Here is a 27,974-nt window from a genome sequence, read left to right on the forward strand (position 1 = left end):
TCAGCAATGTAAGAGATTAAAAAAAAAAAAGGAAATCAAGCATTCTCCAAAGGTCCTCCCTCCCCAGATTGTTGAGAGAATTTCATTGAGATAAGCCCATTTTGTTTATTTTAGCTTTCCTGCCTTTTGGATGATAAAGCTATAATCCTGAGAGGGCAAGAGAAGTGAAAGAACTAATAAGGACTCTGTGAGTCTCCCAGATGAGCAGAGGGGACCAAATCCTGCCCTGAGCTTCCATGACCTTCCCAGAGGCCCTTAGAGAGAGCATCAGGGCCTCTGGCTTCCTTCTCCACTCCCCTCCCCCCGCCCCAGGTCAGTGTGCATCCCTCCTACCATAGGTCTCCTTGTGTTCATGGGTGCATTTTAGCAGTGTCCTTCAGGGCCTCTGGAAAAAACTTAGGTCAAAAAGTGTACTTATATGTCACTCACTGATAGCCGTGAGCAGGACACACTGGAAAGTGATGGATGGTGATTGGTTTTAACCAAACATCAAGACTACATGGGAAGTGGTGTATAAGGCCAGGATCCAAGTACAAATAAGTGTGTCCCAGAGCCCAGAAAGATGATAGCTTTATGGGTTTTCCAGTCATCAGGGCACACGTGAGGCCACTTATCATCTCCCAGCAGCTCGCTGACCGTTCTGTAACATGAAGGCCTTTCCCACCAAGCAGAAAGACAGATTTAGCCCAAACTAAACTGCAACAAACTTAACTCCAGGAGGAGTTAAGACAGCCAAGGTCACGTTCAGGGACACAGACCAGCAAAATGCACACATAGCAAAAGTGTACACTTTTTAAAGCTTCTAGAGTTGGCTCTCACTTCTCAGTGTAAATACAGACAAGATCACTGGTATCTGCAATTAAGTGATAATAAAACACGAATTTGGCATCTTCCCCATAATATCAGCATACAGCAGATAGTAATTGGAAATGTAGAATTAAGCATCATATTTCAGAGACGTGAAGTGTCCTTCACTTCAGCGCTATGCTGAGACTGACTAAGCAATTCAACACTTCGGAAGCAAAAATTATAAAGTATCATATATGGTTGGTTCCGAAGTTTGCTCCAAAGATCCAAAATAGAACAGGCTTTGGTGGATGTATAAATCTTTAAGGATATTTATGAACAGAGCAGATTTTACTGTCTAGTTGCTGTGAACAGAAATAAAATGAAGACTAAACTTTCATTCTCCTTAGTAATGCATATATGTTCTCAAGAACAGTAAGAGTCTCTGGGAAGTCACATGTGTGTATTTAAACATCCCCATGTAGCCTGACTGCTAAAGCAATAGCATGATGTGCAGAAGGATTTCCTAGGGAAGTTGCAAGGCATCATTCATAAAGGGAATGTTTGCATTGACAGAAAAGTTGGGACAAGACTATTCTGTACAGACCAGCTGGCAGAGAGTCATGGAGGAAGAGTGACAAGCGGTTTCACTTGATAAAGGGGGGGGGCTGTCTCAAATGGGGTATGAGAAATGAGTCAGAAAGACAGAAAAAAGAAAAAAAATGGGGGCATGCTGGGAGAATACCTTCCAAGACTCCAAGAGAGTGACACGAGGTCAAAGACTTATGGTTAAATGTCAATGACAACCACTCAGGAACCCCATTTTCAGAATATAACCTTGGCCAAGACCAGTGGTAGTCAACCAGTGGTCCCTACCCCCCACTAGTGGGCATTCCAGCTTTCATGGTGGGCAGTAGAGGAGCAACCAAAGTATAAATAAAAAGATAGATTTAACTATAGTAAGTTGTCTTATAAAGATGTATTCTGCCAGACTTAGCGAAAATCCGACATAAAGTACTTGGTAAGTAATTATTATTATATGCTTTAACTTGCTATAATTCTGCTTTATAAATTTTATAAAGTAAAGTTCCTTCCCTACTTTATAAATCACCATTACAGTGGAACCGGTGGGCGGTTAGAAAATTTTACTACTAACAGAGATACAAAAGTGGGCGGTAGGTCTAAAAAGGTTGACTACCCCTGGCCAAGATGATCACCCTCTTCCTCAAAGGAGAAAAAGGAGCTTAAAGCAAAGGGAGATCACTGGGAGGTCAGATGCCCAGAGGAGAACGACTTGGTGGGGCACAACTTTCTGAGAATGAGAAGAAGCCCATGGGGTAAGCCAGGCACGAGACAAGGGCATGGCCAGGGAAATAGCCACCAGCTCCCCAAACAGTACAGCTCAAAGGGGGTTTTAAAAGGGTTTTCCCCACCCTCAGTTAGTTTTTGCAATGGCTGAAATAATTGCCCTCACTTACTGGGGTGAGAGAGGGTATGGAAATGTCACCAGACTGAGCAAAACCGAGTGGATTCTGGCTGATTACAAATCCATTTTTCAATAACCCACGGGGCTTAGCTCTTTCAGGAGGAAAAGGTGTAAGCTGCACAATGAAATACTAATGTATTTTGCTCATTGTTCGAGAAAGCCACCGTGTGAAAGCAGCCCGCAGCGTTCACACACGTGCCAAGTCGATTTCCATTCTTTTCGGAGAGCAGGCACGTGGTGAGGTGTGGGTACGGCAGTGCTGTCGTCATTGCCAGCAGAATAACACACAGACACCCATCGGCAGGAATCCGCACACGTACCCGGAGGGAGCCCGGTGTGGCTGTCTCCGAAATACCTTTCCAAAATTGGAGATGGCATTTTGGGGTTGTCTTCATGCATTTCACTACTCAGAACCCTTAGTTGTCAGCCAGCCAGCCAGTTCAGCTGGGCAGAAGTGACGTGCCCAGATTGCCCAGCCTGCGGAGGACAGAGCCAGGGCAGGGGACTGGTTCGTACCACTCAAGACCAAGGCTCTCATCTCTGCCTGACCCTACCATCCACGGGCAAGTGACCATTTGCCCAGAATGATACAAGTCACTTTCAGCCCACTGGGCTGTAATCTGAAGCAAATATTTACTTCCAGCAAATTTAGGAAACAATAGATTTGAATAACTTCCTAAATCCATGCAAATAGGCCACATCGGTTCTATTTCTAGGCAAACATATTCCCATGTTGGGCATTTAACACTGAGGGCTTCTCTTGCTCTCGCCTGCACTTCTGCTGTTCTGCTCTGTCCCTTTCTTTTGTTCATATTTGCAAGCGAAGGAAGTGCAAGGCATACAACTAAATGTTTTACCTGCATGATCTTATTTAATCTTCATATTATATCTACTAGATATGGACTATTATTGGCATCATCCCTATTTCATGGATGGAAAAACTGAGGCTTGGTGAGGTTAAGTCATTTGCTCAAGGCTACCTAGCTAGGACGCAGGAAAGCCAGAATGTACACCCAGAGTGGAAAAGACTGCCTCGCGAGCCTGTTTCCCCTGCAGGGCACTCCTCTGCCTCCCTTCTTTGGCTGTAATGATGGGTCAAACACACTATAGCATCATTAGGTAGTAGGAAGAGGTCTTCTCTTCTCAATGTTTCCCAGGTTAGCCTGGAAGGGAGGTAGTTTTATTTTTATTTTTTGTATTTTTCTGAAGTTGGAAACAGGGAGGCAGTCAGACAGACTCCTGCATGTGCCTGACTGGGATCCACCCGGCATGCCCACCAGGGGGCAATGCTCTGCCCATCTGGGGCGTTGCTCTGTTGCAACCAGGGCCATTCTAGCACCTGAAGCAGAGGCCATGGAGCCATCCTCAGTGCCCGGGCCAACTTTGCTCCAATGGAGCCTTGGCTGCGGGAGGGGAAGAGAGAGACAGAGAGGAAGGAGAGGGGGAGGGGTGGAGAAGCAGATGGGCGCTTCTCCTGTGTGCCCTGCCCGGGAATTGAACCTGGGACTCCTGCACTCCAGGCTGATGCTCTACCACTGAGCCAACTGGCCAGGGCTAAAGGGAGGTAGTTTTATAGTTGTCTCCAAGTCGCACACTTTTCTGGCTCTGACAAAGAAAGGTGCAGAAAATAAAGTTACTGTTCTGTGGAAAGGACACACTAGAGTCCTAACTGCTTGCAGGCGTCCCCAAACTACGGCCCGCGGGTCACATGCGGCCCCCTGAGGCCATTTATCCGGCCCCCTGCCGCACTTCAGAAAGGGGCACCTCTTTCACTGGTGGTCAGTGAGAGGAGCACTGTATGTGGTGGCCCGCCAACGGTCTGAGGGACAGTGAACTGGCCCCCTGTGTAAAAAGTTTGGGGACCCCTGGTTAGGGTGTTATGAGGGGTCACGTTGGTATGGGAACGAAGGTTGTATGATGCTAAGAAAGTCACACCCTAAAATTCTGGCCACCCCAAATGGACCCAGAAAATAACGACTGACAGAGAAGGCTGGGAAAAACAGGAAGTGTTTTGTTGACTTGACAATTCTGTAAGAACCAGACTGATAAGCATTTTCGCAGCTCTGTCCGGGATAGCACAGGCTTAAGTCACCATGACAGACAGCCCGGGTAAACAAAAACACACCCAGAAAATCCATGGGCCTAGCACACACAGGTTGGAGTTGCCTATCCAATATTAACCTTTTAGGAACCAAATGAACAAGTAACACGGTCTAATAGTTTGCAACTGGTTGGTCATCAGGGGAAGAGATGCTTAGGCTAACACGGTGATTCAGGGCAACCCATCACCAGTGCCTCCACACTCCTTGCCTTAAAATGAGCCTCAGGTGGAGCATACTGGGGATGAAGTTTTCATTGGACATCAGGGTTTCTAGTGAAATAGAAAACAGACAAGTGGAATAACAATTATCCTCACATAAGGACTGTACTGCAAAAAACTTCAGGGGAGCTGCCTAGCCCCTTGATTACATCGGCACTCATATAACCCAAATATCCTCATATTATTATCTTTATAAATTTGTATTGATTTTAGAGAGAGAGGAAGGAAGAGAAAGAGAGAAAGACAGGAACATCAATCTGTCCTGAATGTGCCCTGACTGGGGATCAAACTAGTAACCTCTGCACTTCAGGATGATGCTTTAACCAACTGAGCTATCTGGCCAGAGCATTTATTTATTTACCAGTATCCTCTCATATAGTAAATATAAAAATAAGGGGATATTTCAAAATGAATATGGAGCAATAAAATATCCCCTAATTTTTGTGAACAGTGTATCTTAAATAAGCACAGTACACTTTAACAAGGAAGCACAGTTGGACTTTTCATTTTTACTATCAGAGATAATTACGTTCACACCAAGTCAGGCATTCTCCATTTCCTTTTAAACACTTATCTACAGCGAAAGTGACTTATCTTTAGGAAAGAAATCCACAGTGGCATCATTGCCAGAGGATCTATGACGTATCATCTTATTTGATGACCTTTTCTCCCATCACATAAAAGCAAACCAAGAGGTTAGCCTTCCTCCTGCCTTCTTTTTTTTCCTGTTACTTTCTTATTTTGCAACGTCTTAAATACTTTAACTTAAATATCCTCTGAGGCCAAAGGCAATCTAAAGCAAAATTGTGGGTAAATTTTACTAAATAGCACCCCCCACACATGTAGCTATAATAAGGCTTCAAAAGATAATTAGAAAATTATCACCAACAAAGCATTCCAAAGTAACCCAAAGGATCAAAGGATTATATGGTTGCAGTCAACAGTGAGAGTTAATAAAGGGGAATGAGAGAGAATAGCAGGGTCAGGACTCGGGAGGAAGAAATATAACCTGATTTGGGAAAGCTTAAGGGTTTTTGTTTTGTTTTCTTTGCTTGTTCTGTTTTATTTTGTGTTTTTAATCAGCCGTGATTGCCTGTCTTCCTGGGATTGGTGAAGGAAGACTAGCCAAGAAAAAGAATGGTGTCATATATCCCCTTCCTCTCACACAGTCTTTGGGGAGCGCCCTGGGAGACCACCATTGAAGGCTATCCCTTTAGCACATTAGGGACTAACTCTCTTTGGAAAAGAACCAGGACTAACCTATCTTCTACAACAGGGAACAACGTTAAATCAGGCTACAACAGAATTCAAAGATGCGCATTGGAGGTTTCTGTCTGTCAACACCACATCCTGCAGCAAACCTAACAGTGAGACGGGTGCAGAGGGGATCAATACAGCGTAGAATGGGGCAACATCTCTATTCATGGGGTTTATAGTGAAATAAGAATGGCAACACTATCTACCCACAGTGTGTTTGTGTGTGTGTGGGTGGGGGTACTTTGGAATCCACCCAAACAAAACAGTAAGTGAATAGAGAAGGAGAAATCCTGGACATTTGAGTTGTCAGGAAACTTCATCATTATTTGTCCTTCGACTCTAGGGAGATGGTTCCAAGACACAGGAATTAACGAGCAGGGGGTGAGACTTGAATGAAGGATGAGGAAGGTGGTCAGCCAGAGAGATGGTGGGAGCTGATGTAAACAGTATGGCCCAGTGAACGCAAGGGAGATGGGACAGGAAGAGGAATCTACACACAGGGAGTAGAAATAATTCACTAGAGCAACATAAGCTAAACCAGGGTGAGAAGAGCATCAAAAATGAGCACTAAACTGTTTGACTCTAATTAAAAAGCCAATATGGGATTCCCTACTTAGACACTGAATAGGGAGCTAGAGAAAAGAACAGTGTAGAGACTTTGCTTTAGCTAGCCCAAAGTCCTGCAGAGTGGTGTACTGTGATGGGCCATGTGGAAAGCACTTCCTAGCAGGGCGATTAAAGATCTACAGATGGTTTCATCCATATTATCAGCCAAATGTAACTCATCATTTTGATAATTAATAGCTTATGGAAAATAAAAGAAAACCATTCACTTTCTTAATCAACTCTACTATTTTGATCATAATGGTCTTTCTACTGTGATTTTTTTCATAAGAAGTAGCTAACTTTTGAGAATTCTACCTTTTTAAGAATGAGTGCTCTTGACAAGAAATGAGATCTCTGTTTCCCTGATTAAGGAAGTATGGGGGTAGATGTGGATCAATACTATATCTTTGGGTCCTGACCAGTGCAGCAGATAGAGCATCTGGCCAGCATATGGACATCCTGGGTTTGATTTGCAGTCAGGGCACACAGGAGAAGCAACCATCTGCTTCTCCCCCACTTCCCCTCATGTAGCCAGGGGCTCAGTTGGTTCAAGCATGGCCCCAGGGACTGAGGACAGCTCAGTTGGTCTGAGCACATCAGTCTCAGGCACTGAAAATAGCTCAGTACTCAAGCATTGGCCCCAGGTGGGATTGCTGGGTAGATCCCAGTTGAGGCGCATGTGGGAGTCTGCCTCACTATTTTTCTTCCTATCACCTAAAAAATATACTATATTTTTGAATTCTTTTTCTGTGTCAAGGGTACTGCTCACTGATATGAAAAAAAACAAAACAAAAAACCTCATCTTTAATAACCAATTCCACTCAATAATTATAAGGTCTCTACTCAGCAAAAATAATTTCCTACTACTACATGAGCCCAAATCGGAGCAATGCTGTTGAGAGATAATATAGAGAAGAGGCTAAGAACAGGATCTGGATCTAGGATCACCTGAGTGGGAATGTGGGAATTAGCTCTAACCCTTACTAGTTATTCATGTGACCTTGGCCAAGTTACCTAATAGACCTGTGCCTTAGTTTCACCATATGTAAAATGGAAATTATGAAAGTACTAGCTTTGTTGTGAGGATTACATATATGCAATACATTTAGAGTGGTTGGTTAAGTATGCCATAATTTGGTGTAGTCTTAAAGGAGTTACATATTTTAAACTCTCTAAACCTCAACACAGGCTTACTTTAGAACACTTACTTCAGGCATTTATCTTTAAGAAATGCTGATCATTTTTTTCCTTAACTTTTAAGTACATATAAGAGTATATTATGCCAAATAATTTCAATTTAGTTTGCTCAACATCATAAAGATATCGTTTCTCTTTATACTGATTCACAGATTTATGAAATATCATAAAAATTGCAACATAAAGCTTGACAAATTGCTTCTAAAATTTACATTAAGAAGCACAAGTTCAAGCATAACCACGATGCTCTTGAAGAATAAAAAATTTTAGAGTACATGCTCTACCAGATATCCAGATTTATAGCACAGTTTAAGCAATTAAAATAATGCAGTATTGGCCCTGGCCGGTTGGCTCAGCGGTAGAGAGTCGGCCTAGCGTGCGGAGGACCCGGGTTCGATTCCCGGCCAGGGCACACAGGAGAAGCGCCCATTTGCTTCTCCACCCCTCCGCCGCGCTTTCCTCTCTGTCTCTCTCTTCCCCTCCCGCAGCCAAGGCTCCATTGGAGCAGAGATGGCCCGGACGCTGGGCATGGCTCTGTGGCCTCTGCCTCAGGCGCTAGAGTGGCTCTGGTCGCAATATGGAGACGCCCAGGATGGGCAGAGCATCGCCCCCTGGGGGGCAGAGCACCGCCCCTGGTGGGCGGGCCGGGTGGATCCCGGTCGGGCGCATGCGGGAGTCTGTCTGACTGTCTCTCCCTGTTTCCAGCTTCAGAAAAATGAAAAAAAAAATAATAATAATGCAGTATTATACAAGAATAGATAAATAGGTCAATAAAATAGAAAAGAGAATTGGTAAACCCATATATATATGGGGAGACAAACAGGCTTTGCAAGTCAGTGAAGAAAATAAATGGTAATGACGATTATGTGTGCTAAGAAAATAAAAACAAAATTGAACTTTTTACCTCTCATCAAACCACAATATCAATCCCAAGATATTAAATGATACAACATGAAAGGCAACACTATAAAAATTAGAGAAGAGAATATGGAACCATATCTTAAATATCTTTATGATTATGCTATGAATGTATTTCTTTAAAGAATATACCAAAGATACAAGCCATGGAGAAAATGTTAACAATTTGACTACCTTAAATTAAAGACTATCTAGTCCTCAAAAAAGTCTGAGAAAATAAACCACAAACTGGAGGAAATATGCAATACATACAGTCAACAAAAATTTTTTATCTAGAATACATAAAAATGTTTATGCATCATTAAAAAAAAAAGCAACCTAGTGGAAAAATTAGATAAAACAAGAGTCATTTCATAGAAGAGCAAACACAAGTGATGTATAAGTATTTGAAATAATGCCCAGTTGGATGTCTAATCATTTCATGCAAATGAAAATCACAGTGAAATACCATTTGACACTCTTACTAATTTAGCAAAGAAATTTAATCAGTTAATATCCAGTGTTGGTGAGGATGTGGATCAATGGGAACCCTTACCCTCTGCAGTTGGGAGTGTAAATTACCATTATCACTTTGGGAATTCGTTTGTCATCATGGGATCAGTTGAATGTGTGTATAACCTACCACCTAAAAATGCCATCTTGGGTTTAAAACCCTAGAGAAATTCTTGCACATGGGCACCAGGAGGAGTTAAGAAAAAGGATAGTATTATTGTCCGCAATAACAAAAATATAAATAAAACAAAACTATTCATGAGCAGAATGAGAAACTAATAAATATAGTCTTCATCAACAAGGATGAATTACAAAAACATTATTCTGAACAAAAGAAGCAAATCACAGAAGAATTACATTAAAATTTAATTTATGGAATTTCAAAATAAAACTATACACACGTGTGAAATATATATACATATTGTATATATATGTACACATTCATGTGTGGACTATGCATCCATGTAGTAAGGTCATAAACATATCGGAATAGTCATTATCTCTTAGGAGAAGGAAGACAATGTACTTAGGCCACCAAGAAGGTTCCAGATTCTTAGGCTGAGTCCACAGTAGTTCCTTTCGGTTATTTAAACTGAGCCGATACATTTTATACAACTTTATAAGTATGGTCTATTATAATAAAAGTAGATAGGTTATATATTTATATTAGAAAAATGAATCTAGGATGTTTAAGCCAAAGGGGTACCTACTGATGTTTTAACAAGCTTTGGGCTTCACCCCAACATGCTTCTTTGCATGACCGACTGCAAAGTATAAATGGCTCCAGCCTAATGGGGGACTCATCCTTGGGCACCCACACAAGTGACTATGGCTGTTCCAGTTTTATTTCCATTTGCCCCTTACTTCCATCCTCATTACCGTGCTGCCATAGCAACCATATAGCTGCTGCAGAATGTGAGAGCCATTATTGCCAGCAGGGCTAGGAGATATGACAGAATAGGGGTGCTGCTTCAGACATCCCGGGAAGAATCAGATTGTTGTAAATTCCCTTCAGGAAAGCCACTATTGCCTCTTATTCTGTAAATGAACAGACATGACCCTCCGGTGGCGCACGGACACAGGGAGAAGCGGCACAGAGGCATTCTGGGAGGCCCGTGACATCAGCAGGCTCTGAGGATGGAACAGAATCTGCTAGCTGGGAGCCAGCAAAGCACTCTGGGCACAAGAAGTGGCTTCAGGAGCAATTTAAACAATGAAGTGACAGGCACTACACGCAGAGGGAACTCACAGGACCGGGCAATCAATCACTGCCAAGCGTCTCTTCTGTCTCTTCTGACAAGGAGTCAGACTCCAGCTTCCAGATGTAACATTAAAGCGTAATGTTGCCCCTGGGATGGAGCATGGCAGGTTTCCCTGAAGCTTCGGTTTCACTCAGTTAACTAATTAGGAGAGAATATGACACTGGTGGTTATTTTTTTTTTTTCCTGCGGGGACAGATCCTTCCCAGCAGGAGGGAGAAGTGGTTGTGTTTGTTCCCTTTTGTTTTGTCGTTAAAAAGAAATGACTGACACTGTAGTAGATAAACTCTTGTTAGAGAGATTTTCCCCCTTCTATCATTCTATCAACTCATTGCTGCCCATCATTTTGCGGAGGACCTGGTGGGTCAACGAGCGAGTGTTAGAACGAGGTTTGAAAATCCATTCCGACCACTTACAAGCTGTGTGATCATAAGCAAGTGCTTTGAAGAACTCTGAGCTTGTTTCTCCAACTAGAAAATTGAGCGTAAGATCTACTCTGCTTTTTGTGAAAGATGAAATGAAAAATATCATCGCTAAAGCACAGTGTCTGCACATAATAAGCACTCAGTAAATATTAGCCTGTATTTTAATGACTCTGAGGCTATGGTATATAAATGGAAACATTTTACATTTCATTTATGCCTGTATTATCAACTCTACGTGACCACACATCTAATCATAAACAGAACCTTCCTTCTAGTTTCGAGAAGCTAAATTACCCATTTTACTCCTCTTTACCCAGATGTAAAGCCTTCCAATGAAAATTTAAGATTTAATAACAATGTTGAAGGAAACAGTTTTCCACCACAACCACTACCACCTTCCCCCCCTTCTCCCCCTCCTTCACTGGCGCATCTTTTAACTTTCCAAAGGTGGCACCAATGCCCAGCAAACATCAACAGTAAACGCAGCTCCTCGTGTCCTGCTGGGACTACAGTAGCATTATGTTTGGGGGATGCTTCTTAACAAACTGGAAAGTGACTTCACAGGCAAGTTCCCATTTGAAGTCACAACAACCCCATGATGTGGGCAGGGTAGATACAAAAAGCCCGGCTTTATAGACAAGAAAACAAACTCAGAAAGGTAAGTGACAAAGCCACGATATTCAAGCATACTTTCTATGGAAAGGTCATGTGTGGTGTGGGATCTGAGATGTCAGGGTTACTGAACTTTGGAAAATTAGATTTTTCTCCAGAACGAAGTCTGTTTGGGAGATAGCTGAAATGATCGGTTTTCAGAGGGAGAAGTATGATCATTAGGAAGAAGCAAACGAAGTAGGGAGTCAAGAGGAACAGGATTTTCTAGTCCAGTGTCACTATCATTTGTCCATTGTGCCCCAATTTTTCCAGCCTTAAGTTTGAGAAAGCAAAAATGTCACCTCTTATCTGTCATGCAAGTATCCTGCAGTGTCATTACTGTGTACCAATGTAAGCTTGATGATACGATAGTCAAGAGATTTTATGCTAACCACAGAAAATACAATGTACGACCATGAGAAAACACATTGTAAGCGCTAGTGAAATATCTTGGTGATAAAGAAAGGAATGAGAATATTTTCTAGGGATACATAGGCTAAACGATGAAAAATTAGGTAAGATTAGATAAATTGGCATTATACTGTTACAGTTCATGTTTGAATAGTCTGGGAAAGTTGCAGAATCAAACAGAGTAATGAACATGTAGGAATTTTTTAAGCCAGGAAACTATAAATGCCTTCTAATTTGGCTAATGTTTCTTTGACTAATCACATATATCAGTTCTTAAAATAATCAATTCTGAAGTAGTGCTACTAACACTGAGCAGTCTTTCTGGTGGCCACAACCTTGCAGGACTTCTAAGGACACTGACATATGCTCACTGACGGTGCATAACCTTAAGAATCCCTGAGAGAGGACAGACTTACAATTCAGAAGTCCCCTTCTCACCTTTCACTAGAAGGGGGGTCCGTTCTTACTGATTGGAAGGAAAAAGCCAACAAAGGCCATTAAAGGGAATCTTAGTTAAAAATACAAACCAAACACACACTTCTAGTTTATCATTTCAATCAGGAAGTCCAAAGACCTCTAATTTTGCAATAAAAAACCTAATCATGCCAACACCAATAAGCACAACAGCATATACTAATCGGTCATCATTAGGTGGCCGACTGCCTAATTCTGACTTAATGGTCCTAGACATCATTTGCTACATGACTCATCATAGAACATGAGTGAACTTGATTCGAACATTGGGAGAAATTTTATATGACATCAGAACAGGCCGGCCTAAAACTTCCTCACACTCTCCTTAACATTCATTTAATAAACATCTTAATATTTTCTACTTGTCGGGATCTATATCAACCTCACTGTCTAACAAAGGAGACGGGCCAACCAAGCATCAAAGTCATGTGTTAAATTCTAGAACGAAGGAAAGTATCTGATACAATAAGCGGGCCAGGAAGCTCTCGCAGCGGAAGAGATAATGAACAAGGCCTCAAAAGGTCAGTGCGCTGCGTGCACGGCGAAAAGGAGGAGCCGTTTCCTATTAGAAAGAACAGTATGGCTAACAGCAGGGAGATGTGATAAACACGGAGCATTCCAGAAATGAGACGCAGTTCTGCATGGCGAGAGTACAGAGCTTGGAGAGAAGGGAAAAGATGCCCAAAGAAGCAATAAGCAGTAGAAGAAGACAAAGATGCCATCATTTAGAACTTTCTAGTCCGTGTTAAAATACAGCACTGGAAAGCTGAATACAGTTACTGGTCTCCTGAAAATATTTTACCCTATGGGCAATGGGAGTAGATTTTTACTCCAGGACGGTCAGTTTGGTGCTATCTAGGCATGCGTGAACTAGAGGCAGCAATCTGGAGGTATAAATAGCAGGTAAAAGACAATTTAAAAAATCCAGGAAAGGTATGGAAAGACCCTATCCTAAAGCAGTGGGGATGAAAGAGAGAATGGAGAAAAGAGAAAGATAAGAAGCAGAATGACCAGGTAGAAACAAGGGGGTGAAGAAGCAGGCTTAAAGCAGCTCTCATGGTTTGTACTTGGCTGGCGGAACGGGTCATGGGGCCCTTCGCTGAGTGAGGGGCTGCATACGGGGAAGGCCAGAAGAATTCTTAGAGTCCTCCTAGTCTAGCCCTCTTTTGTTAGATTCATCACATTTTACCTTGTATGGCAGTAGCTATGGGTCATTCCACCACCCTGTGCCCTATCGGACCCATAAGTTCCTTGAGGGGAAAATTTCTGTGTCACACACCACAACAGCAAGTTTGTACAACATGATTATACAGCATAACTGACCCACGGTAGACACTTACTGAACGCTTTTGAATGTTTGATTGAATCAGTGAACAGCTCCAAAAGTTAGATGTAACAAGACCATACATTTTATCCTTTGAATGAAACAGTTGTTCCTTAAAATACAAATAACTCACCTCATCTGGATAGCAACTCCCACCACTTACCAATTACCTTCATTTCAGACCCGTAACACCCTGTGCAAACCTCAGTGTCCACACCGGGAGGGACTTTCAGGAACATCTACTACAAACCCCCATTTAAAAACATCTGTAACTCAGAGAAGTTGTATGGCTAGCCTGAAGTCACAAAACGTTTCTGGCAAGGGGACAGAAATCAGGTAGACTGCATCAAGCTTTAACACTGTCAACCAAAATGGTTGCGGCATGTTCTAAGAAATCCAAGATATTAAACTTAGCTAGGATGACTTAAGTTTTTAAAAGCACTTTACATTTCACACTAAAAAGAAATAGGTACAAGACAAACCTCTTAGAGATTTTTCTTAAATAATTCTTCCCTCTTACAGTGAAAGGCAAGGGCCAGAGCTCGACTTTTAATCCTGAATCAGTATAATTAAGACAGAGTCTTACCGTGATCTTCTGAGGAGACGGGTGACCTAAAAGGAGATAATAAGCATGATAAATCTTTTGCTAATGATACTGATAATTACAAGTACAACAACGATCAAAAATAATCTTATAAAAATGATATCCCCAAAGTTCAGTTAAATGGAAATTTCAATAGAGTAGATGGTGTAATTAATGTGTTGGGTGCATGGCATAGTCTAATCAGTAACTCTCCTCAAGTTGTTCCAATCGATAACTTCCAAAGCTTACCTAGACTGGTTGCGGGTTAGACATCACTAAAGTGTCTACTGCATGGTGTCACAGGACAGTGCAAACCTAGTCACATCTGGATTTATCACACACACAAAAAGAACTCATCAACTGTGCTAACAGATGAACTCCTGTGGGGTCAGAGGGTCACTAAGTGCTCCATGTCCGGGTCTCCAGAGAAAATGGCAGAGATGTAAATAAGCACCAGACTGAATGTCCGTAGGTAAAAACAAATCATGGACCAAAAAAAAAAGGAATCAAAGAAATGATGGGCACCCTTATCATTATTGATTTTTGTCCCCACTCTTTGTAGAATTTAACGTTTGGATGAGACTGGCACAGACCCTCTATTTCTGGCTGTATGTCTCTAAACCTGTGAGAATCAGGATGAGGAGAGAGGTCACAGAACTTTTATAAAATGAAGACTTTTGCATACAATTCGGGTTCCCACTCTAATTACAACAGATTCCAATGAGGCATCACATCAGCGCCTTTCACAATAAAAACCTTTTTCCTTCCAAGCCTGACTATTAATGGAGTTACTCTGAGCAATATACAGATACAACCTTGTGGATGAATTTCCCCTCAGGTTTGAAGGGTACAAACTTGCTACTAATTCATTCTTTTCAGGGAAGAAACAGGGACATATCATATGGAATTCAGGGGTGGTAGATTTTTGAAAGGGAGAGCTAAAAATCAGTTGGGAGAAGTCTTCTCCTCTAAACAATTAGCCCGGTAGAAGCCATAGCAGGAACATGACTGAAGGCCAATGAAAGAACCTGGCAATAAAACTACCCATTGCTATAACCACTATTTACGAGATGTAATGGCAAAGTTGGGAAAAGAATGACTTAGCGGATGCACAGTAACTGAAGGAAAAGTTTAGCTCCTTTGAGATGCCAGACACGGCTTTACTTCACCAACGGATCAGTAATATTTTTGTCCGTGACATAAGTGAACCAGTAAGCGCAAAGACACAGTAAGGTCATCATCAGTGGAAAGGTGTGTAATCATTTCAACTTACGGGTCTCTTCAAGTAAACTGCTGCATGTAAAAGTGACGGACGGTCCCAAGATTCAGTAGAAAGAAAACTGGTATTGGGCGATGGACACAGGGAACAGTGAAAGGGAACCTAATGACACCCTAGGTTACCACAGCAGAGCCAGCTGCTTGAGAAGTACCATGGGATCTCCTAGGCTGGCTCTGATCTATCCTTTCCTTGGAGACCCCCTAGTCCATGCTGTCCACATATGGGTATTCCCCACAAAGCTGTGAGCCGCTTGAAGAGTAGGGCCAGGTCTTATTTAAAACATAGTGGCCCCCATTCAAATGCTGGATTAACTGCGGCATCATCACACTGCTGTTCAGACTCAGACACATTCCGGTGCTCCTCAAAAAATGATCACGTCTCCTTCAGATGCCCTTCAGAACCAGGCCGCCAGCTCCTAGCCAGCTGTGAGGGAAGAGCTTGGGGAATGAGCCTGAAGCTCCAAACTGGTGACAATGTGGCCACTCTCAGAGCCCAAAGCCACCCAGCACACCCAGTAGTAGAGACACCCACAAACTGCTTCACAAATAGGAATGGGTAAAGATGAGGGTGTTAGATAGAGGTAGCATCAGATTGAAAGGTGAGTCCTAAGAAAAACATATTGAAATCAGGTGAGATAATTTCTTATGCTGCCCAAGGCATAAAAAAAGAGTCATGCACAAGAAACTTCTTTACTCCTGGTATTTTCTGATGAGAAGGAAAAAACGTCTCAGATTTTGTTTGCAATTAATTTCTCACTGAACTACAGGAATGAAGAAAAACTCATGAAAATGAACGTCGCAGTGTCTGAGGTGGAGGGTTCAGACAGTAGGGTTTGTGGCTGCCTTTTTGCAAAAGTAAAGAACTAATCTGAAATCTGAAGTATTCCAGATGGCTCGGTGCAGGTCCCATGGGGATGTGTTCTGCGGTGCGTCTGGGCAGTGGGGAAGAACGATCGGTTTCAGAGTGTTTTCTAAGGATTAGTCATGTGCAGTTTCTGGCCTGAATGTCTCCCACACATGCCTGGATTTGTGGAATTTCAAGACATATGGAGTATTTCAATCCTCACTCAGTATTTCACCTTGCCTCGTAACAAGTCACTCAATTATACGACGGAGACGTGGACCTCGTACATTATGCCTGGACATGGGCATAACATGTTTTACAGAACTGAGCTCAGGAGGCAAGAAAGATTGTGAAATCAGCAAGCTAAGTAGTTGTGGGTTGTTGTGTTTTTTTTAAAAAACAACAACAACAAGAGAGGGATTGGATCCCGGGAACAAATCCTCGTCCTCAGCCCAACAACTGAGGAATACATAAAAGCACGTGGCCCCCCTTCCCACCGCACCTGGGAGGTTTGCAGCCCCGCCCCGACTGTTGAGGGGCCTCCACACTCACTTCATCTGGGAGACAGCACGGGCTGAACTGTGACGAGTGTTCAGATAACTCCAGTATCGAAAGTTCTCTCCCTCACCGCTTTCTTGATCATTGGTCTTTTATTGTAGTCTGTAGAATATTTGTAATTTATTTAGCTTTTTCTCAGTCTTTCTTATATTTTTATTTAAATTCAGCCACACAGGCCCTGGCCAGGTGAATCAGTGAATGGAGTGTTGACCTGGCGCCCAGAGGTCGCAGCTTTGACCCCAGTCAGGGCACGTGCGTGAGGCAATCCATGAGGGCACAACTAAACAGAACTAAGTGAAACAACAAGCTGGTGCTTCTCTTTCTCTCTCTCAAATCAATGAAAAAATTAAAAATAAAATAAAACCTGCAAAGTAACACAACAGAACTACAGCTCAAGCACTGCGTTTAAAACTTTTCCTTTTATTATATTAAACCTGAAAAGGTATTGTTCGGGTTTGACTCTTTCTATTTGTTGAGTTAAACCTGAGTAATAATTATTACTTGAGACCTCATTAAGTCCCAAACCTTGGGTCAAGTGATTGGGGATATAAAGGTGAACAAGACATCAAGTTCAAGGGACTGATAATCTAGTGAAGAAAAAAGATGTAAACAAATGGTTGCCATTAAGTGGGGAAAAATCTAACGATCAAAACATATAGAGGCCTTGGCCTGTTGGCTCAGTGGTAGAGCATCGGCCCGGTGTATAGAAGTCCCAGGTTTGATTACTGGCCAGGTCATGTAGGAGAAGTGCCCATCTGCTTCTCCACCCTTCTTCCTCTCCTTTCTCTCTGTCTCTCTCTTCCCCTCCTGCAGCCAAGGCTCCATTGGAGCAAAGTTGGCCCAAGTGCTGAGGATGGCTCCATGACCTCTGCCTCAAGTGCTAGAATGGTGCTGGTTGCAACACAGCAACACAGCACACAAAAATGCCCAAGAAGAAAGCAGGACAGGATGTGCCAACATACAGAACATTGCCCCCTAGTGAGCATGCTGGGTGGATCCCAGTCAGGCGCATGCGGGAGTCTGTCTCTCTGCCTCCCTGCTTCTCACTTCAGAAAAATACCAAACAAACAAACAAACGTAAAGCCCCATATATAAAGCAGTATCAGAGAAGAGAAGGAGACCGATTTCATCCTGAGAGAGGGAGAGAAGGCTTCAGAAAACTGAGCTGGGCTTTGCAGGACAGGCAGAAGCATAGTAGTAAGAAAGAAGCATACCAGGTAGAAGCCACAGGCATGAAAAGGTGCAGATGAGGATCTCATCATCTGTTATCAGATCGATGAGTAATTCAGCATGGCTAGTATGTAAAGGAGCTGTTAAAGACAGGGCTGGAGACATAGAGGCAGGGCCATTTCATCCCAGACAGAACTCAGCCTCGCAAATATGAGCAATAACCAAAGAGGAACCAGCCCCTCTATACAAAAATGCCCAAGAAGAAAGCAGGACAGGATGTGCCAACATACATCATCTGGGAACATGCTAAAAGGACGTGGCACAGAGTGGGAAAAACTGTTCCCAGATTTCCAGGAAGTTTAGAACTGGAAAAAGAGAAGGAAGGAAGGAAGGAAGGAAGGAAGGAAGGAAGGAAGGAAGGAAGGAAGGAAGGAAGGAAGGAAGGAAGGAAGGAATAAAAGAGGGAAACAGCCTTCCCCGAATGGAAACTTGAATAAGAAACTACAGCAGAGGAAACGAACAAAGGTTCGCCCCGACTCCCTGAACTAGTACATTCTAGAGAAAGTCTGAGGGCTTTTCCTGTGTCACCACCACACTGGAAAACGAAGAAGAGGAGGAGATGAATAACAATTAGCAGTATATTAAGAAATGATCCATCGATTTGTTCATCCACTCAAGCTCTGTGGAAGTGTTTTGCTTTTTGATTTATTTTTCTATAATTTTGGATTAGAAGACTTGCTGGTGAAAGTCTGCTTCCAAGTATAACCCCGAGTGGTAGAATATTCATGCTTTTTCTTTCCTTTTAAATGAAGGCAACACTTCTCAAATTAGGGTACACTTGGGAACTTGAAAATGAAGAAAAAGCTCCAGGAAAACAAGACATTATTTTTAGATGGGGAATTATATAATTTAACTGGTAAAATTATGGTATTTTTAATTTGAAACCGGCACAGCCATATTTGGGATGCAAAAGCAAAGAGTTTCTTGAATTCTTAAAATAAAGCAATAAACTTAAAATATATATATATATATATATATATATATATATATATATATGTGTTTAAAACATAGTGTCAGGCAATGTCTCCATGGTGCCTTATTCTATTCTGGAATAGGGATGTTTCCAAAGAAAAGTCTGAAACTATGAAACGATCCACCTAAATATATTTATAACATCTTGGAATGAGTCCTTTTCTATAAGGTTACTGTATGAAGATATCAAGAGTCTTAGGGAATGGGACATCACACACACATCGGCTAGTGGCTACTGTGCTGGACAGACCGTGACGTCACTTAAGACACAGGAGTCTCTGAGACACTCAAAGGCTGTTATTTAGATCGCTTGCCATCTGCATGCTGCCCTTCAAGCCTTCTAATCTTCCAAGTAGATCAATTCCAAAGCTTCAGGACAATGAAAAATGTGCTCGGTTTTCTCCGAAAGAGCAAAACGGTGTTATATTTATGAAGGCAAGAGAGTCTTTAAGAAGCATTGCACTTCTTGCGATGTTTTATTGTTTTTAATCAGCAAACCTGGAACTGAGAGGACGGGCATCGTGACTATTTCAGCCTTTGCGATGCAGCAAGATGTTTTGCGATACATTTTAGATGCACGCATTTCTGGGCGAGCTGGATGAAATTCTCTCAACCTACAAGCTCATCCTAACACAATAGCTTTTTAATTTGAACAGTGCTGTCCTGACTCTACTTTTTTCCTTTTTACTTTATATATAACATTTTTCTTTTGTTTTTATCCCTTGGCTTTGATTCATTCGCATCCATGTTTTCCCTACTTGGCTCTCCTTGGAATTTCTGTATCGCTTCCTTCCTTGGGGAGAGATAGGAGGTCTATCCATTTCATTTTATTTACTTGTTTTAGACTATCCATTTTAGATAACCTTTCCTAGAGACAGAGGATAAATTAGATGACTATTGGGGACCCATCTACACGAGTCTATTACTTTCTGGGAAGAACTACTCCACAAATGAAGGTGTGTCTCCCTTCCCAGTGTCCCCAACACACATACTCACTACTTAGCATTCATAAACCATCACCTGGCGGGGAGCTGGCCAAGAGATGGAGTCACATGGAGGTGAACTTAGAGCAAACACATGGACAGGGTAAGCTCCAAGACTGAACCGGCTACAAGAACAGAGAGCCATATTCCCAAAACACTCGGCAATGGAGTATTTCCCTAACACTGTGGATGGGGGAGGGGCGCGCTGATCTGTCCATACCAACTCACAGGCCTGCAGGGGGGCGCCAGTCCTTCACTTCCTGGCTGCCATCATGGCATTACAGAGAGAACAATGGAGGATGCCAGGCTGCACTAGAACAGTGCTGTCTCTCCACTCGCTTGGCACCTCACCACTAAACTGTTCCTCGGCTGTGAAGTCCCCAACAGGGAACAAAGAAGAACACACCTTGAGAGCAATTCTCTTTCGTCCATCTTCCTTTTCACGCCTGCCTTTCCTCTCTGTCCCCCAGCTTTGGGGGGAGCACTACAAAGCGCTGTTTCCTACGAGCATGGGGTTGACCTGCCTTCTCACTCAGGAGGAAGCAGAGCAGTCTAGGGTTTCTAGCTTCATACCCACTCTAAATGCTCCCACTCTCTCTCTTTTGCCATTCTTCCTTGGTTTTCTGTCCCTCTCCTGACCACAGCCCTGAGAGCCCCCTGGGCTGATCTCACCTACCTCTGTCACACTTTGGCGGGATCCAATCTCTCTGTAAAGCAGCCTCCCACTAGGGACATTCAGGCCCGGGCAAAATCACCCAGGTTGGATTCTGTTCCCTGCCTGAACCATTATTGCTGGTTGTCTCTGCCAACAGGCTCCTGATGGCCCCCAATGGACCCTGCTTTCTCGGCTGGGCACCCCTTCCAGGCACATTTCAAGAGTCCGCACCATGGCTGCACAAACACCACCTGCATTGAATGTCTTCTGTTTTGCTTCAAAGTGATGATGCTACTACACCCATTCAATTTATTTCCTGTGGATGGACAAAGAATTGTCACAGACATCAAGGCAGCCCAAGTATGATTTAACGTGATTTGAAAGCCCGGCTGTGTAGATGACCATCTCTGGACAATAGCGTTTCCCCCTTGAGTTACCTTCCAGAATGTGCACTGCATAGGAGGTTGCTATGTCCAGCCAATGACATCATTGTGGGGGCTTGAGGGAGAAAGAGTGAGATCACAGATGTGGGTGACACCATGACCACCGTTCCTCTAGCCCCCAAAGCATCTCCATTAGGACCCCAAACCCCTTAGCACCAAGCATCCCCATCAACTCTACAATCCTCCCTTTGTTTGCTCTCCCTGCCTCTAATTATGAATATTGCTGGGAAGACAATGCACAAAGCCTGGTCCGTAAGAGGGAGGGCCGGCGAGAGCAGGCGAGAGAGATGAAAGTTACAGCAGCCACACAGAGTGCCATTGAAATGAAAGACACACACACTCGCTATTCAAGTGGCCACCGACCCATTCAGGGACTGCCAAACAGCTCAAAGGTAACATTCACCACCGACAGAAGGGAGGGTGCGAAAAGAGCGAAACCCTGGGAGGGAGGGAGAATCGGGCATTTGTGTGGACATAGGGAAACAAGTCCCAGAACTCAAATAATAAAAGTTTGTTGGTGAGTACTTCATGGTGTGTAAATTCCTCTAATTCCCTTCATTCTCGTAATCTCCTCTTCTTTAAGACTCGCCTACCCAAAGAAAGACCCTGATAATCCCCACAAGAGCTGTACTTGAAATATCTGGTGTGTTTTCTAAATAAGTTCCTGGGTTAAGTTACAGTTGGCATTTCAAAAATACCTCTGTTTTAACTGCTGGCTTGGACAGTTCAATTTCTCCAAAACAAGCTCCTTAATCAGTTTGCTGAGAAAGCCCCTAAATGCCCTTTGAGGTTGAAATTTTACTGCCACCTACTGTTCATTCCTAAGAACTGCAACTAAAATGGGGCAGGGGAGTTCCTTTGCATTCCGTGGGTAAAGCAATGAGGAGAAATGGGCAAAAGTTGGACAGTGGACATAGAACATAAATAGATCAAAGAAAGAGAGGGTGTTGACAAAACCAATGTTCAACAAGTTCATTCAACATGGAAACGACCATCACACTTTTTACTGCCTAAAATACGAATACTGCTGGAAAGCATTTTAGCATTTTGAAGAAGTCATGAAAAAAAATGTATACTGGACACAGCACAGTCATGCAGCTATAAAAGATGTGATGTTTCACATTAAAAACCATCATTTTCAGTATAACTGCTTGCATATTTTTTAAATGGGACCAAAGGAATGAAAAAGGCCTGTTAGTCTAAAACCCGCTGAGCCCATAGGCATCAAGAAGAGCTAAACTGCAGGTTGGATCCTGGTGACCTCGGCAGTCCTGGCCACAGTTCCTAATGCCTCGCTGTCCCTAGCACCCCTGCCCCTATGTTCCCTGAGGTCTCTGCCCCTCTCTGTGGAGATGAGGGGAAGGGGTGGGGCAGTAGTGATCGGACTCCTAGGTGACCTCAGGGGAATGCAAGAGGATGGGGCCATCTTGCCAAGGTGAACTTCACGACCAACGGTCACTTGGGAGGACTTATTGCAGAGATAGCTCATGTCACCGGTGGATGTACTAAAGTCACATTCAGGACAAACGGCGGCTGCTTTTCTCTTCTCTGATTGCTAACATCAAAAAAACAAACATTTAGCCTGACGGGCACCCTTAGTTAGAAAGCGATACTCTGAGGACAGAAGCTGCCTCCCACCTTCCCTCCTGTGGCAGAAACCTGTCCTGGAAGCCCCGTAATGTCCCCAAGGCACACGGACTCCACAGGGCAGGGTCCTCTCAGAAAGACGTTGACAGTGGACTTGACATTGAATATTTGTCCCCTTTCAGAAAGGAAGGAAAATACCATAGTTTGAGTCTTCAGAAACTGGTCCCCTTTCCTGTCAGCATGGCCATTTCCCCAGCAAGCTCTGGGGGAGGATTCTTACCATTCGTGACTAAATTTTAACCCCACTGCTTAGAAAGACTCAAGGAGAGACAGGCCAATGTTTTGTAGGACTAACATCCCCTCCATTGACGCCAACTCGTTTGAGCTTGGGTCCCATCCAACTTACCCAACTACATATCCTTATTCTAATTACCAAACTAATGAGATTTTAATGTCATCATTAGGCCCCTAAGGAAGATCCAGCAACTGGTTCAGGGACAAGAGGACCAGCTGCACAAAAATGAATGCCTCGTGACCCTGCCACCAGTACATGGCTGCTCCCAGGGGACACAAGACAGGCTGAGCACCCAAGTCTCCACTTCTAGCCCAGCCACAGAAAACAAGAAATATCCCCACTCCTCTATGGCCTAACAATACTCTCTCCAAATTCAGGTTGTACAGAGAGATGACGTTATCATTTTCCCAGTTTTACAAAGGTGCTTAAATGGTTTTGTCACAAAAGATTCTCTCACCTTTTTACTGGTTTTGCCTAAGGCCCTAAAGCTGAGGGTGTTGTTGGGAGAAAAGAGGTGTCTCCTCTGCTTTGTTTCTAAAGAGGACCCTAATACATCCTGAGAGGTCCTTTCTACAGCCCCCTGCCTGGGCAGTGACTTAGGAAAATCACTTTTCTGACATATGGTCCCCATGCTTCCTAATGTTTTGGTTCTGCCTTTTCTCCTTTGGTTGGGAATCCCTAGAAAGTGCAAGGATTCTATTCCATCTATAAAATTGGGTGTCTGATGGCTCCCTATGTGCCAAGTCTCTTCCCTTCCACCCAAAGAACCTCTAAAACCTCTTCAAAGACTAACCATCACTGACATAACCAAAATAACCCAGCGACACACATGGTGTGGGGACCACGCCAGCATCTCACTGCAGAGGTTCATGGACACGACCTTTCCTCTCTGCCCCACCCCACCCCACCCCACCACTGTGCTCCTCAACAGTTCCTGCAACGTCCTGGACCCACCATAGTCTGCTTTGACCATCTCATCTGTAAAATAGCATCATCTCGGAGTCCAGGATTCAATGTATCTTTGTGATTTTACTCTGTGAATGAATCCCCTGGATCGAACTGATCCTTATTACAATTTGTAATATGTAAATGAATTCCACAGTCTAACAAAAATGTGACACATTTTATATATCATTTTCTGACAACTGCTATGGGATTAGTACTGGGTTTCCTACAGCACTACAAATAGACATTCTGCTTTGGTTTGTTGAAGCCCCTTTTCTCTAACTTCCAATATTCACCCATTCACCCAACACCCACCCCACAAGCCTGCCCTACTGAATGGCCATTACACAGGGTATGGTGCACAGTGCCATGAACACAGGATGAGCAGTCCACAGTTTGTCCATCCAAGGAACTCACATGCTTTAAAGAAGGATCCAATCAAATTCCATCACATTCACAATATCCCTCCAGTGTAAGTAGGTGAGGCCGCCATGTTTTCCAAATGAGCAAAGAGAGCCACTCAACAGTGATAGTATCTCTTCCTGTTGTAATCACTGGCAAAACTTGGAACTCATAGAAATGGAAGGGCAGAATTTCTTGATATCATTTTCAATAAAATGAATGTTTAATATTAGAGACCTATTATTAGTGTACCTTAGCAAGTACTTTTTTTCCCCCTCTCAATATTGGTCAAAACAGATCTGGTGCATAAAGAATTCTTTTCTGGCTCTGCCACTAACTAACCTTGGAAATGGAAGTGGAACTCCATAACCAAAAAAGCACTGGAGGCCCAATATCCACAACTGTTTGGGGAACAATTATAAAAAGATCAGAGAATAATCTCTTATGAAATATTTTGCACACATAAAGGGACAGTGTATTACTTTGTGTTTGGCTAAACAGAGAGGGTAATAACTTGAGCTAAGGCAAGGAGAAAGAGAGTCAGAAAGAAAGATACACATCAGCTAAAATGTAGCTTTTCCAGCCTAGGCGATTAGCCAGGGAGAACAAGATTTAGACCAGTCAAAGGTAAGTGCGGGTGGGACCCAACTATCTTAGCAAAACAGATGCAAGGGGCTGTCTCTATCCCGACAGTGCCGATTTCATCTCCAAGACCCATTTGAGCAAAACCTCTACCCTACTAAGAAGATTAATTTTCTTCCTCTTATCTGATTGTGATGTTTGAAAGATATTCATTCCCACAACCGAAATCATTGCTCAATAAATAGTCTGTCTTCCTGTTGAGAAGCTGGAGCTTTGACAATATGTCCAATTATCTTTTTTATTGGAGTCGGGCTACCACCTAATGTTCCAAGAAGAAATTAGGTAAAGGAAATAGCAGAAGACAAGAGGAAAATGAAGCTATTGCTCCCACAGCTAGCCCAGAATGTCTGAGGTTTTGAAAGGGGGTTGTTTTCAGAACTATTTTCTTGATAATGGTAGTTCAGAAATACAGACTACACTAAAAAGGATTTAATTTTTCAGTTTAAAGTATTATTAGGTGTTTTGGATATTTCTAAATAACTTGCCAGTTCTATGAACTTGCTTAAGCACACATCAGCTAGAGCGAGACTATACTGTCATTGAGTACATTTAATTAGTGGAGGTGCATTCTGGTTATATAATGATGAGAAGCAGACCCTTAACTACTTCTGTGCAAAGGTTAAAGAAAATAAGAACGGAATCCTTCAAAGTCCTTTTTTAGTCTAACATTTTTCATTAACTCTTTAAACACTCATCCTTTTCATATCAAAATTTAAAAAGGGAAATGTGGAGAAAGCAGAGAATTCTATTTCCTCTTGTTTTCATAACAAGTATTATGGTATCAGATGTTAGGTCCTATAAATTTCATATTCATTTTAGCTGGTACTGTATAAATAAAGGCATTGGTTTGATTTTTACACCACCACATGGCATGCATGACTATTTTCTTTTTTCAAATGTCTGCTAATGCAAAGCAGGCTACTTCATAATAATGTTTCTTAAAAAAATGGTTAACAATATGTGTAAGGACTTTTAATAGGTAACACAGTACGTGGAACCCTATCTTTACAAATTTTTCTACTACTAAGTGCTTTTACTTTTATTTCTGTTTTCATTGGATAGTACTCAACCATAATTAAAGTGCATAAGGAAACTGCTTCACATTTCTCATACCTACATTCATCTGAGTGATGTCTAGAAAAACTCATTCAAGCCACAGTGTGGTAACTGCCCGGGAAGAAGGCTGGGGGAGATGGAGGCGGGCATAGGCAGGATTAATGGTGTTGGACGGAGACTTGATTTGGGGTGGTGAACACACAATACAGTGTACAGATGATGTCATTGTATACCTGAAACCTGTATAATTTTGTATAACCAGTGTCACCCCAATAAATTCTATAGAATGAATGAATGAATGGCTGAATGAATAAAACTATTGTGCTGGCCATAGCACTGCCATGAAATCATTGCACACTTAACTCGTGAGTTAACGTTAGGTGCACTAGTACTGCCATGTGGAGGCATTGACTTTGAGCTCACCATCATGTTCACATCATCTTACACATTGTAGTGGCCTTCTTTCTTTAAAAAAAAAAAAGCAAGTACATAATGATATATAGCTTTATTTTTATTTTTTGGACAAATAGCTTTTATACTTTCATTAAACCATACAAAAATAATGATCTCCTTAACCACTGAACAGTTCAGCCATTTGAATAAATTATACATTGTGAAGCTATTAGTAGCTGATTTGCAAACGCTAAAAGGAAATTAGAAACCAAAGTAAATCTTTCTCCGGCCCTGGGACTCTGGGTACCGGCCTTTGCACTGGCCCTTCGGGAAGGTAGTACAGTACAATGGAAACAGCACAGAGTTAGAAGTCAAGCTGACCTCATTCAAGCCACAGTTCTCATATCTATTATCTTGGGGGACCTAAGAAGAATATTTTAATCTTCGTGAGCCTCAGTTTATTCAGCTGCTAAGCAGAGGAGAAATATAAAAACTGTTGAAAGAATTTAAGATTATTTAACTATGGTACAAAGCAAGTAAGAGGTATTCTATCAATACTTCTTATTGATATGTTATATATTATTATATTAATATTACATTATATATTTATATTATATATACCATGTATTATATATGTAATATATATGATATGTAGTAAATACATTACATGGCATGTAATATGTATTACATATAATATATAATACATGTATATATATTACATATATATAATACACACATAATACATATATAGTGATTAACTATATGATAATATTTATTACTTATATATTAATTAATATCAATATATATTAGTTGATACTAATATTAATATATGTGACATATTAATGTAGAATATATCATATATGATAATCATATATTATTAATACATAACTGCATTGTTCCATAACTGCAATTATACTTATTTATATCAGAAATGATCTCTGAAGGAAATAAAGAGATGTTCTTCCTAAGGAACTAATAAACACAATAAAAACTTTTAAAAAAGAATTAAAGGACAGATTAGGGTATTATTCTTTTGAGAAGTGATGCGGAAACACCATTTTACCCTGCCCCCTGGTTCTGTGAGCCGGGGTGCAGGCAGAGCCAGAGGGGACGCTTGTCTCCAGTCCTGACTGTCTGGAGAGTCAGCAGGAAGGACTCAAAGGCTCTGGGCGGATGTCTGAACGGTACTTTGTTTTCCAAGATATTTGACAGAAAAAATTTTCAAACAGAGTCAGCAGCCCTAGTGTATTTAAGAGCTCAAGTAGTATAAAGGGCCAGGAAAACAGCTGCCAATTGGAGATTGATAAAATAGTAAGAGAAATCTCTGAAAAGATAACCCAAAAGAAAAATAAAGAGTTGATTTTGATATAATTTTAAGAACCTGGTTGCTATACAGTAGTACATTTATTTGTGATTCATGGGAAGCATATTTATTATCTTGGAAACATTAACTTCATATATCATGGTATATAAATATACTATATATAGAAAAATTAGAGCAC

The 27,974-nt window shown here is 42.1% G+C and overlaps 1 protein-coding gene across 1 annotated transcript in view; it reads right to left on the bottom strand.

Moving 5' to 3' along the window:
• Window positions 1-27,974, bottom strand: part of DGKI (diacylglycerol kinase iota) — a 387,457-nt gene that overhangs the window by 31,634 nt on the left and 327,849 nt on the right. The window contains 1 exon segment of the mRNA XM_066262376.1: window positions 14,193-14,218. Coding sequence (XP_066118473.1) covers window positions 14,193-14,218 — 26 coding nt within the window.

Source organism: Saccopteryx bilineata, chromosome 2 (assembly GCF_036850765.1).
Source record: "Saccopteryx bilineata isolate mSacBil1 chromosome 2, mSacBil1_pri_phased_curated, whole genome shotgun sequence".
NCBI lineage: Eukaryota > Metazoa > Chordata > Mammalia > Chiroptera > Emballonuridae > Saccopteryx > Saccopteryx bilineata.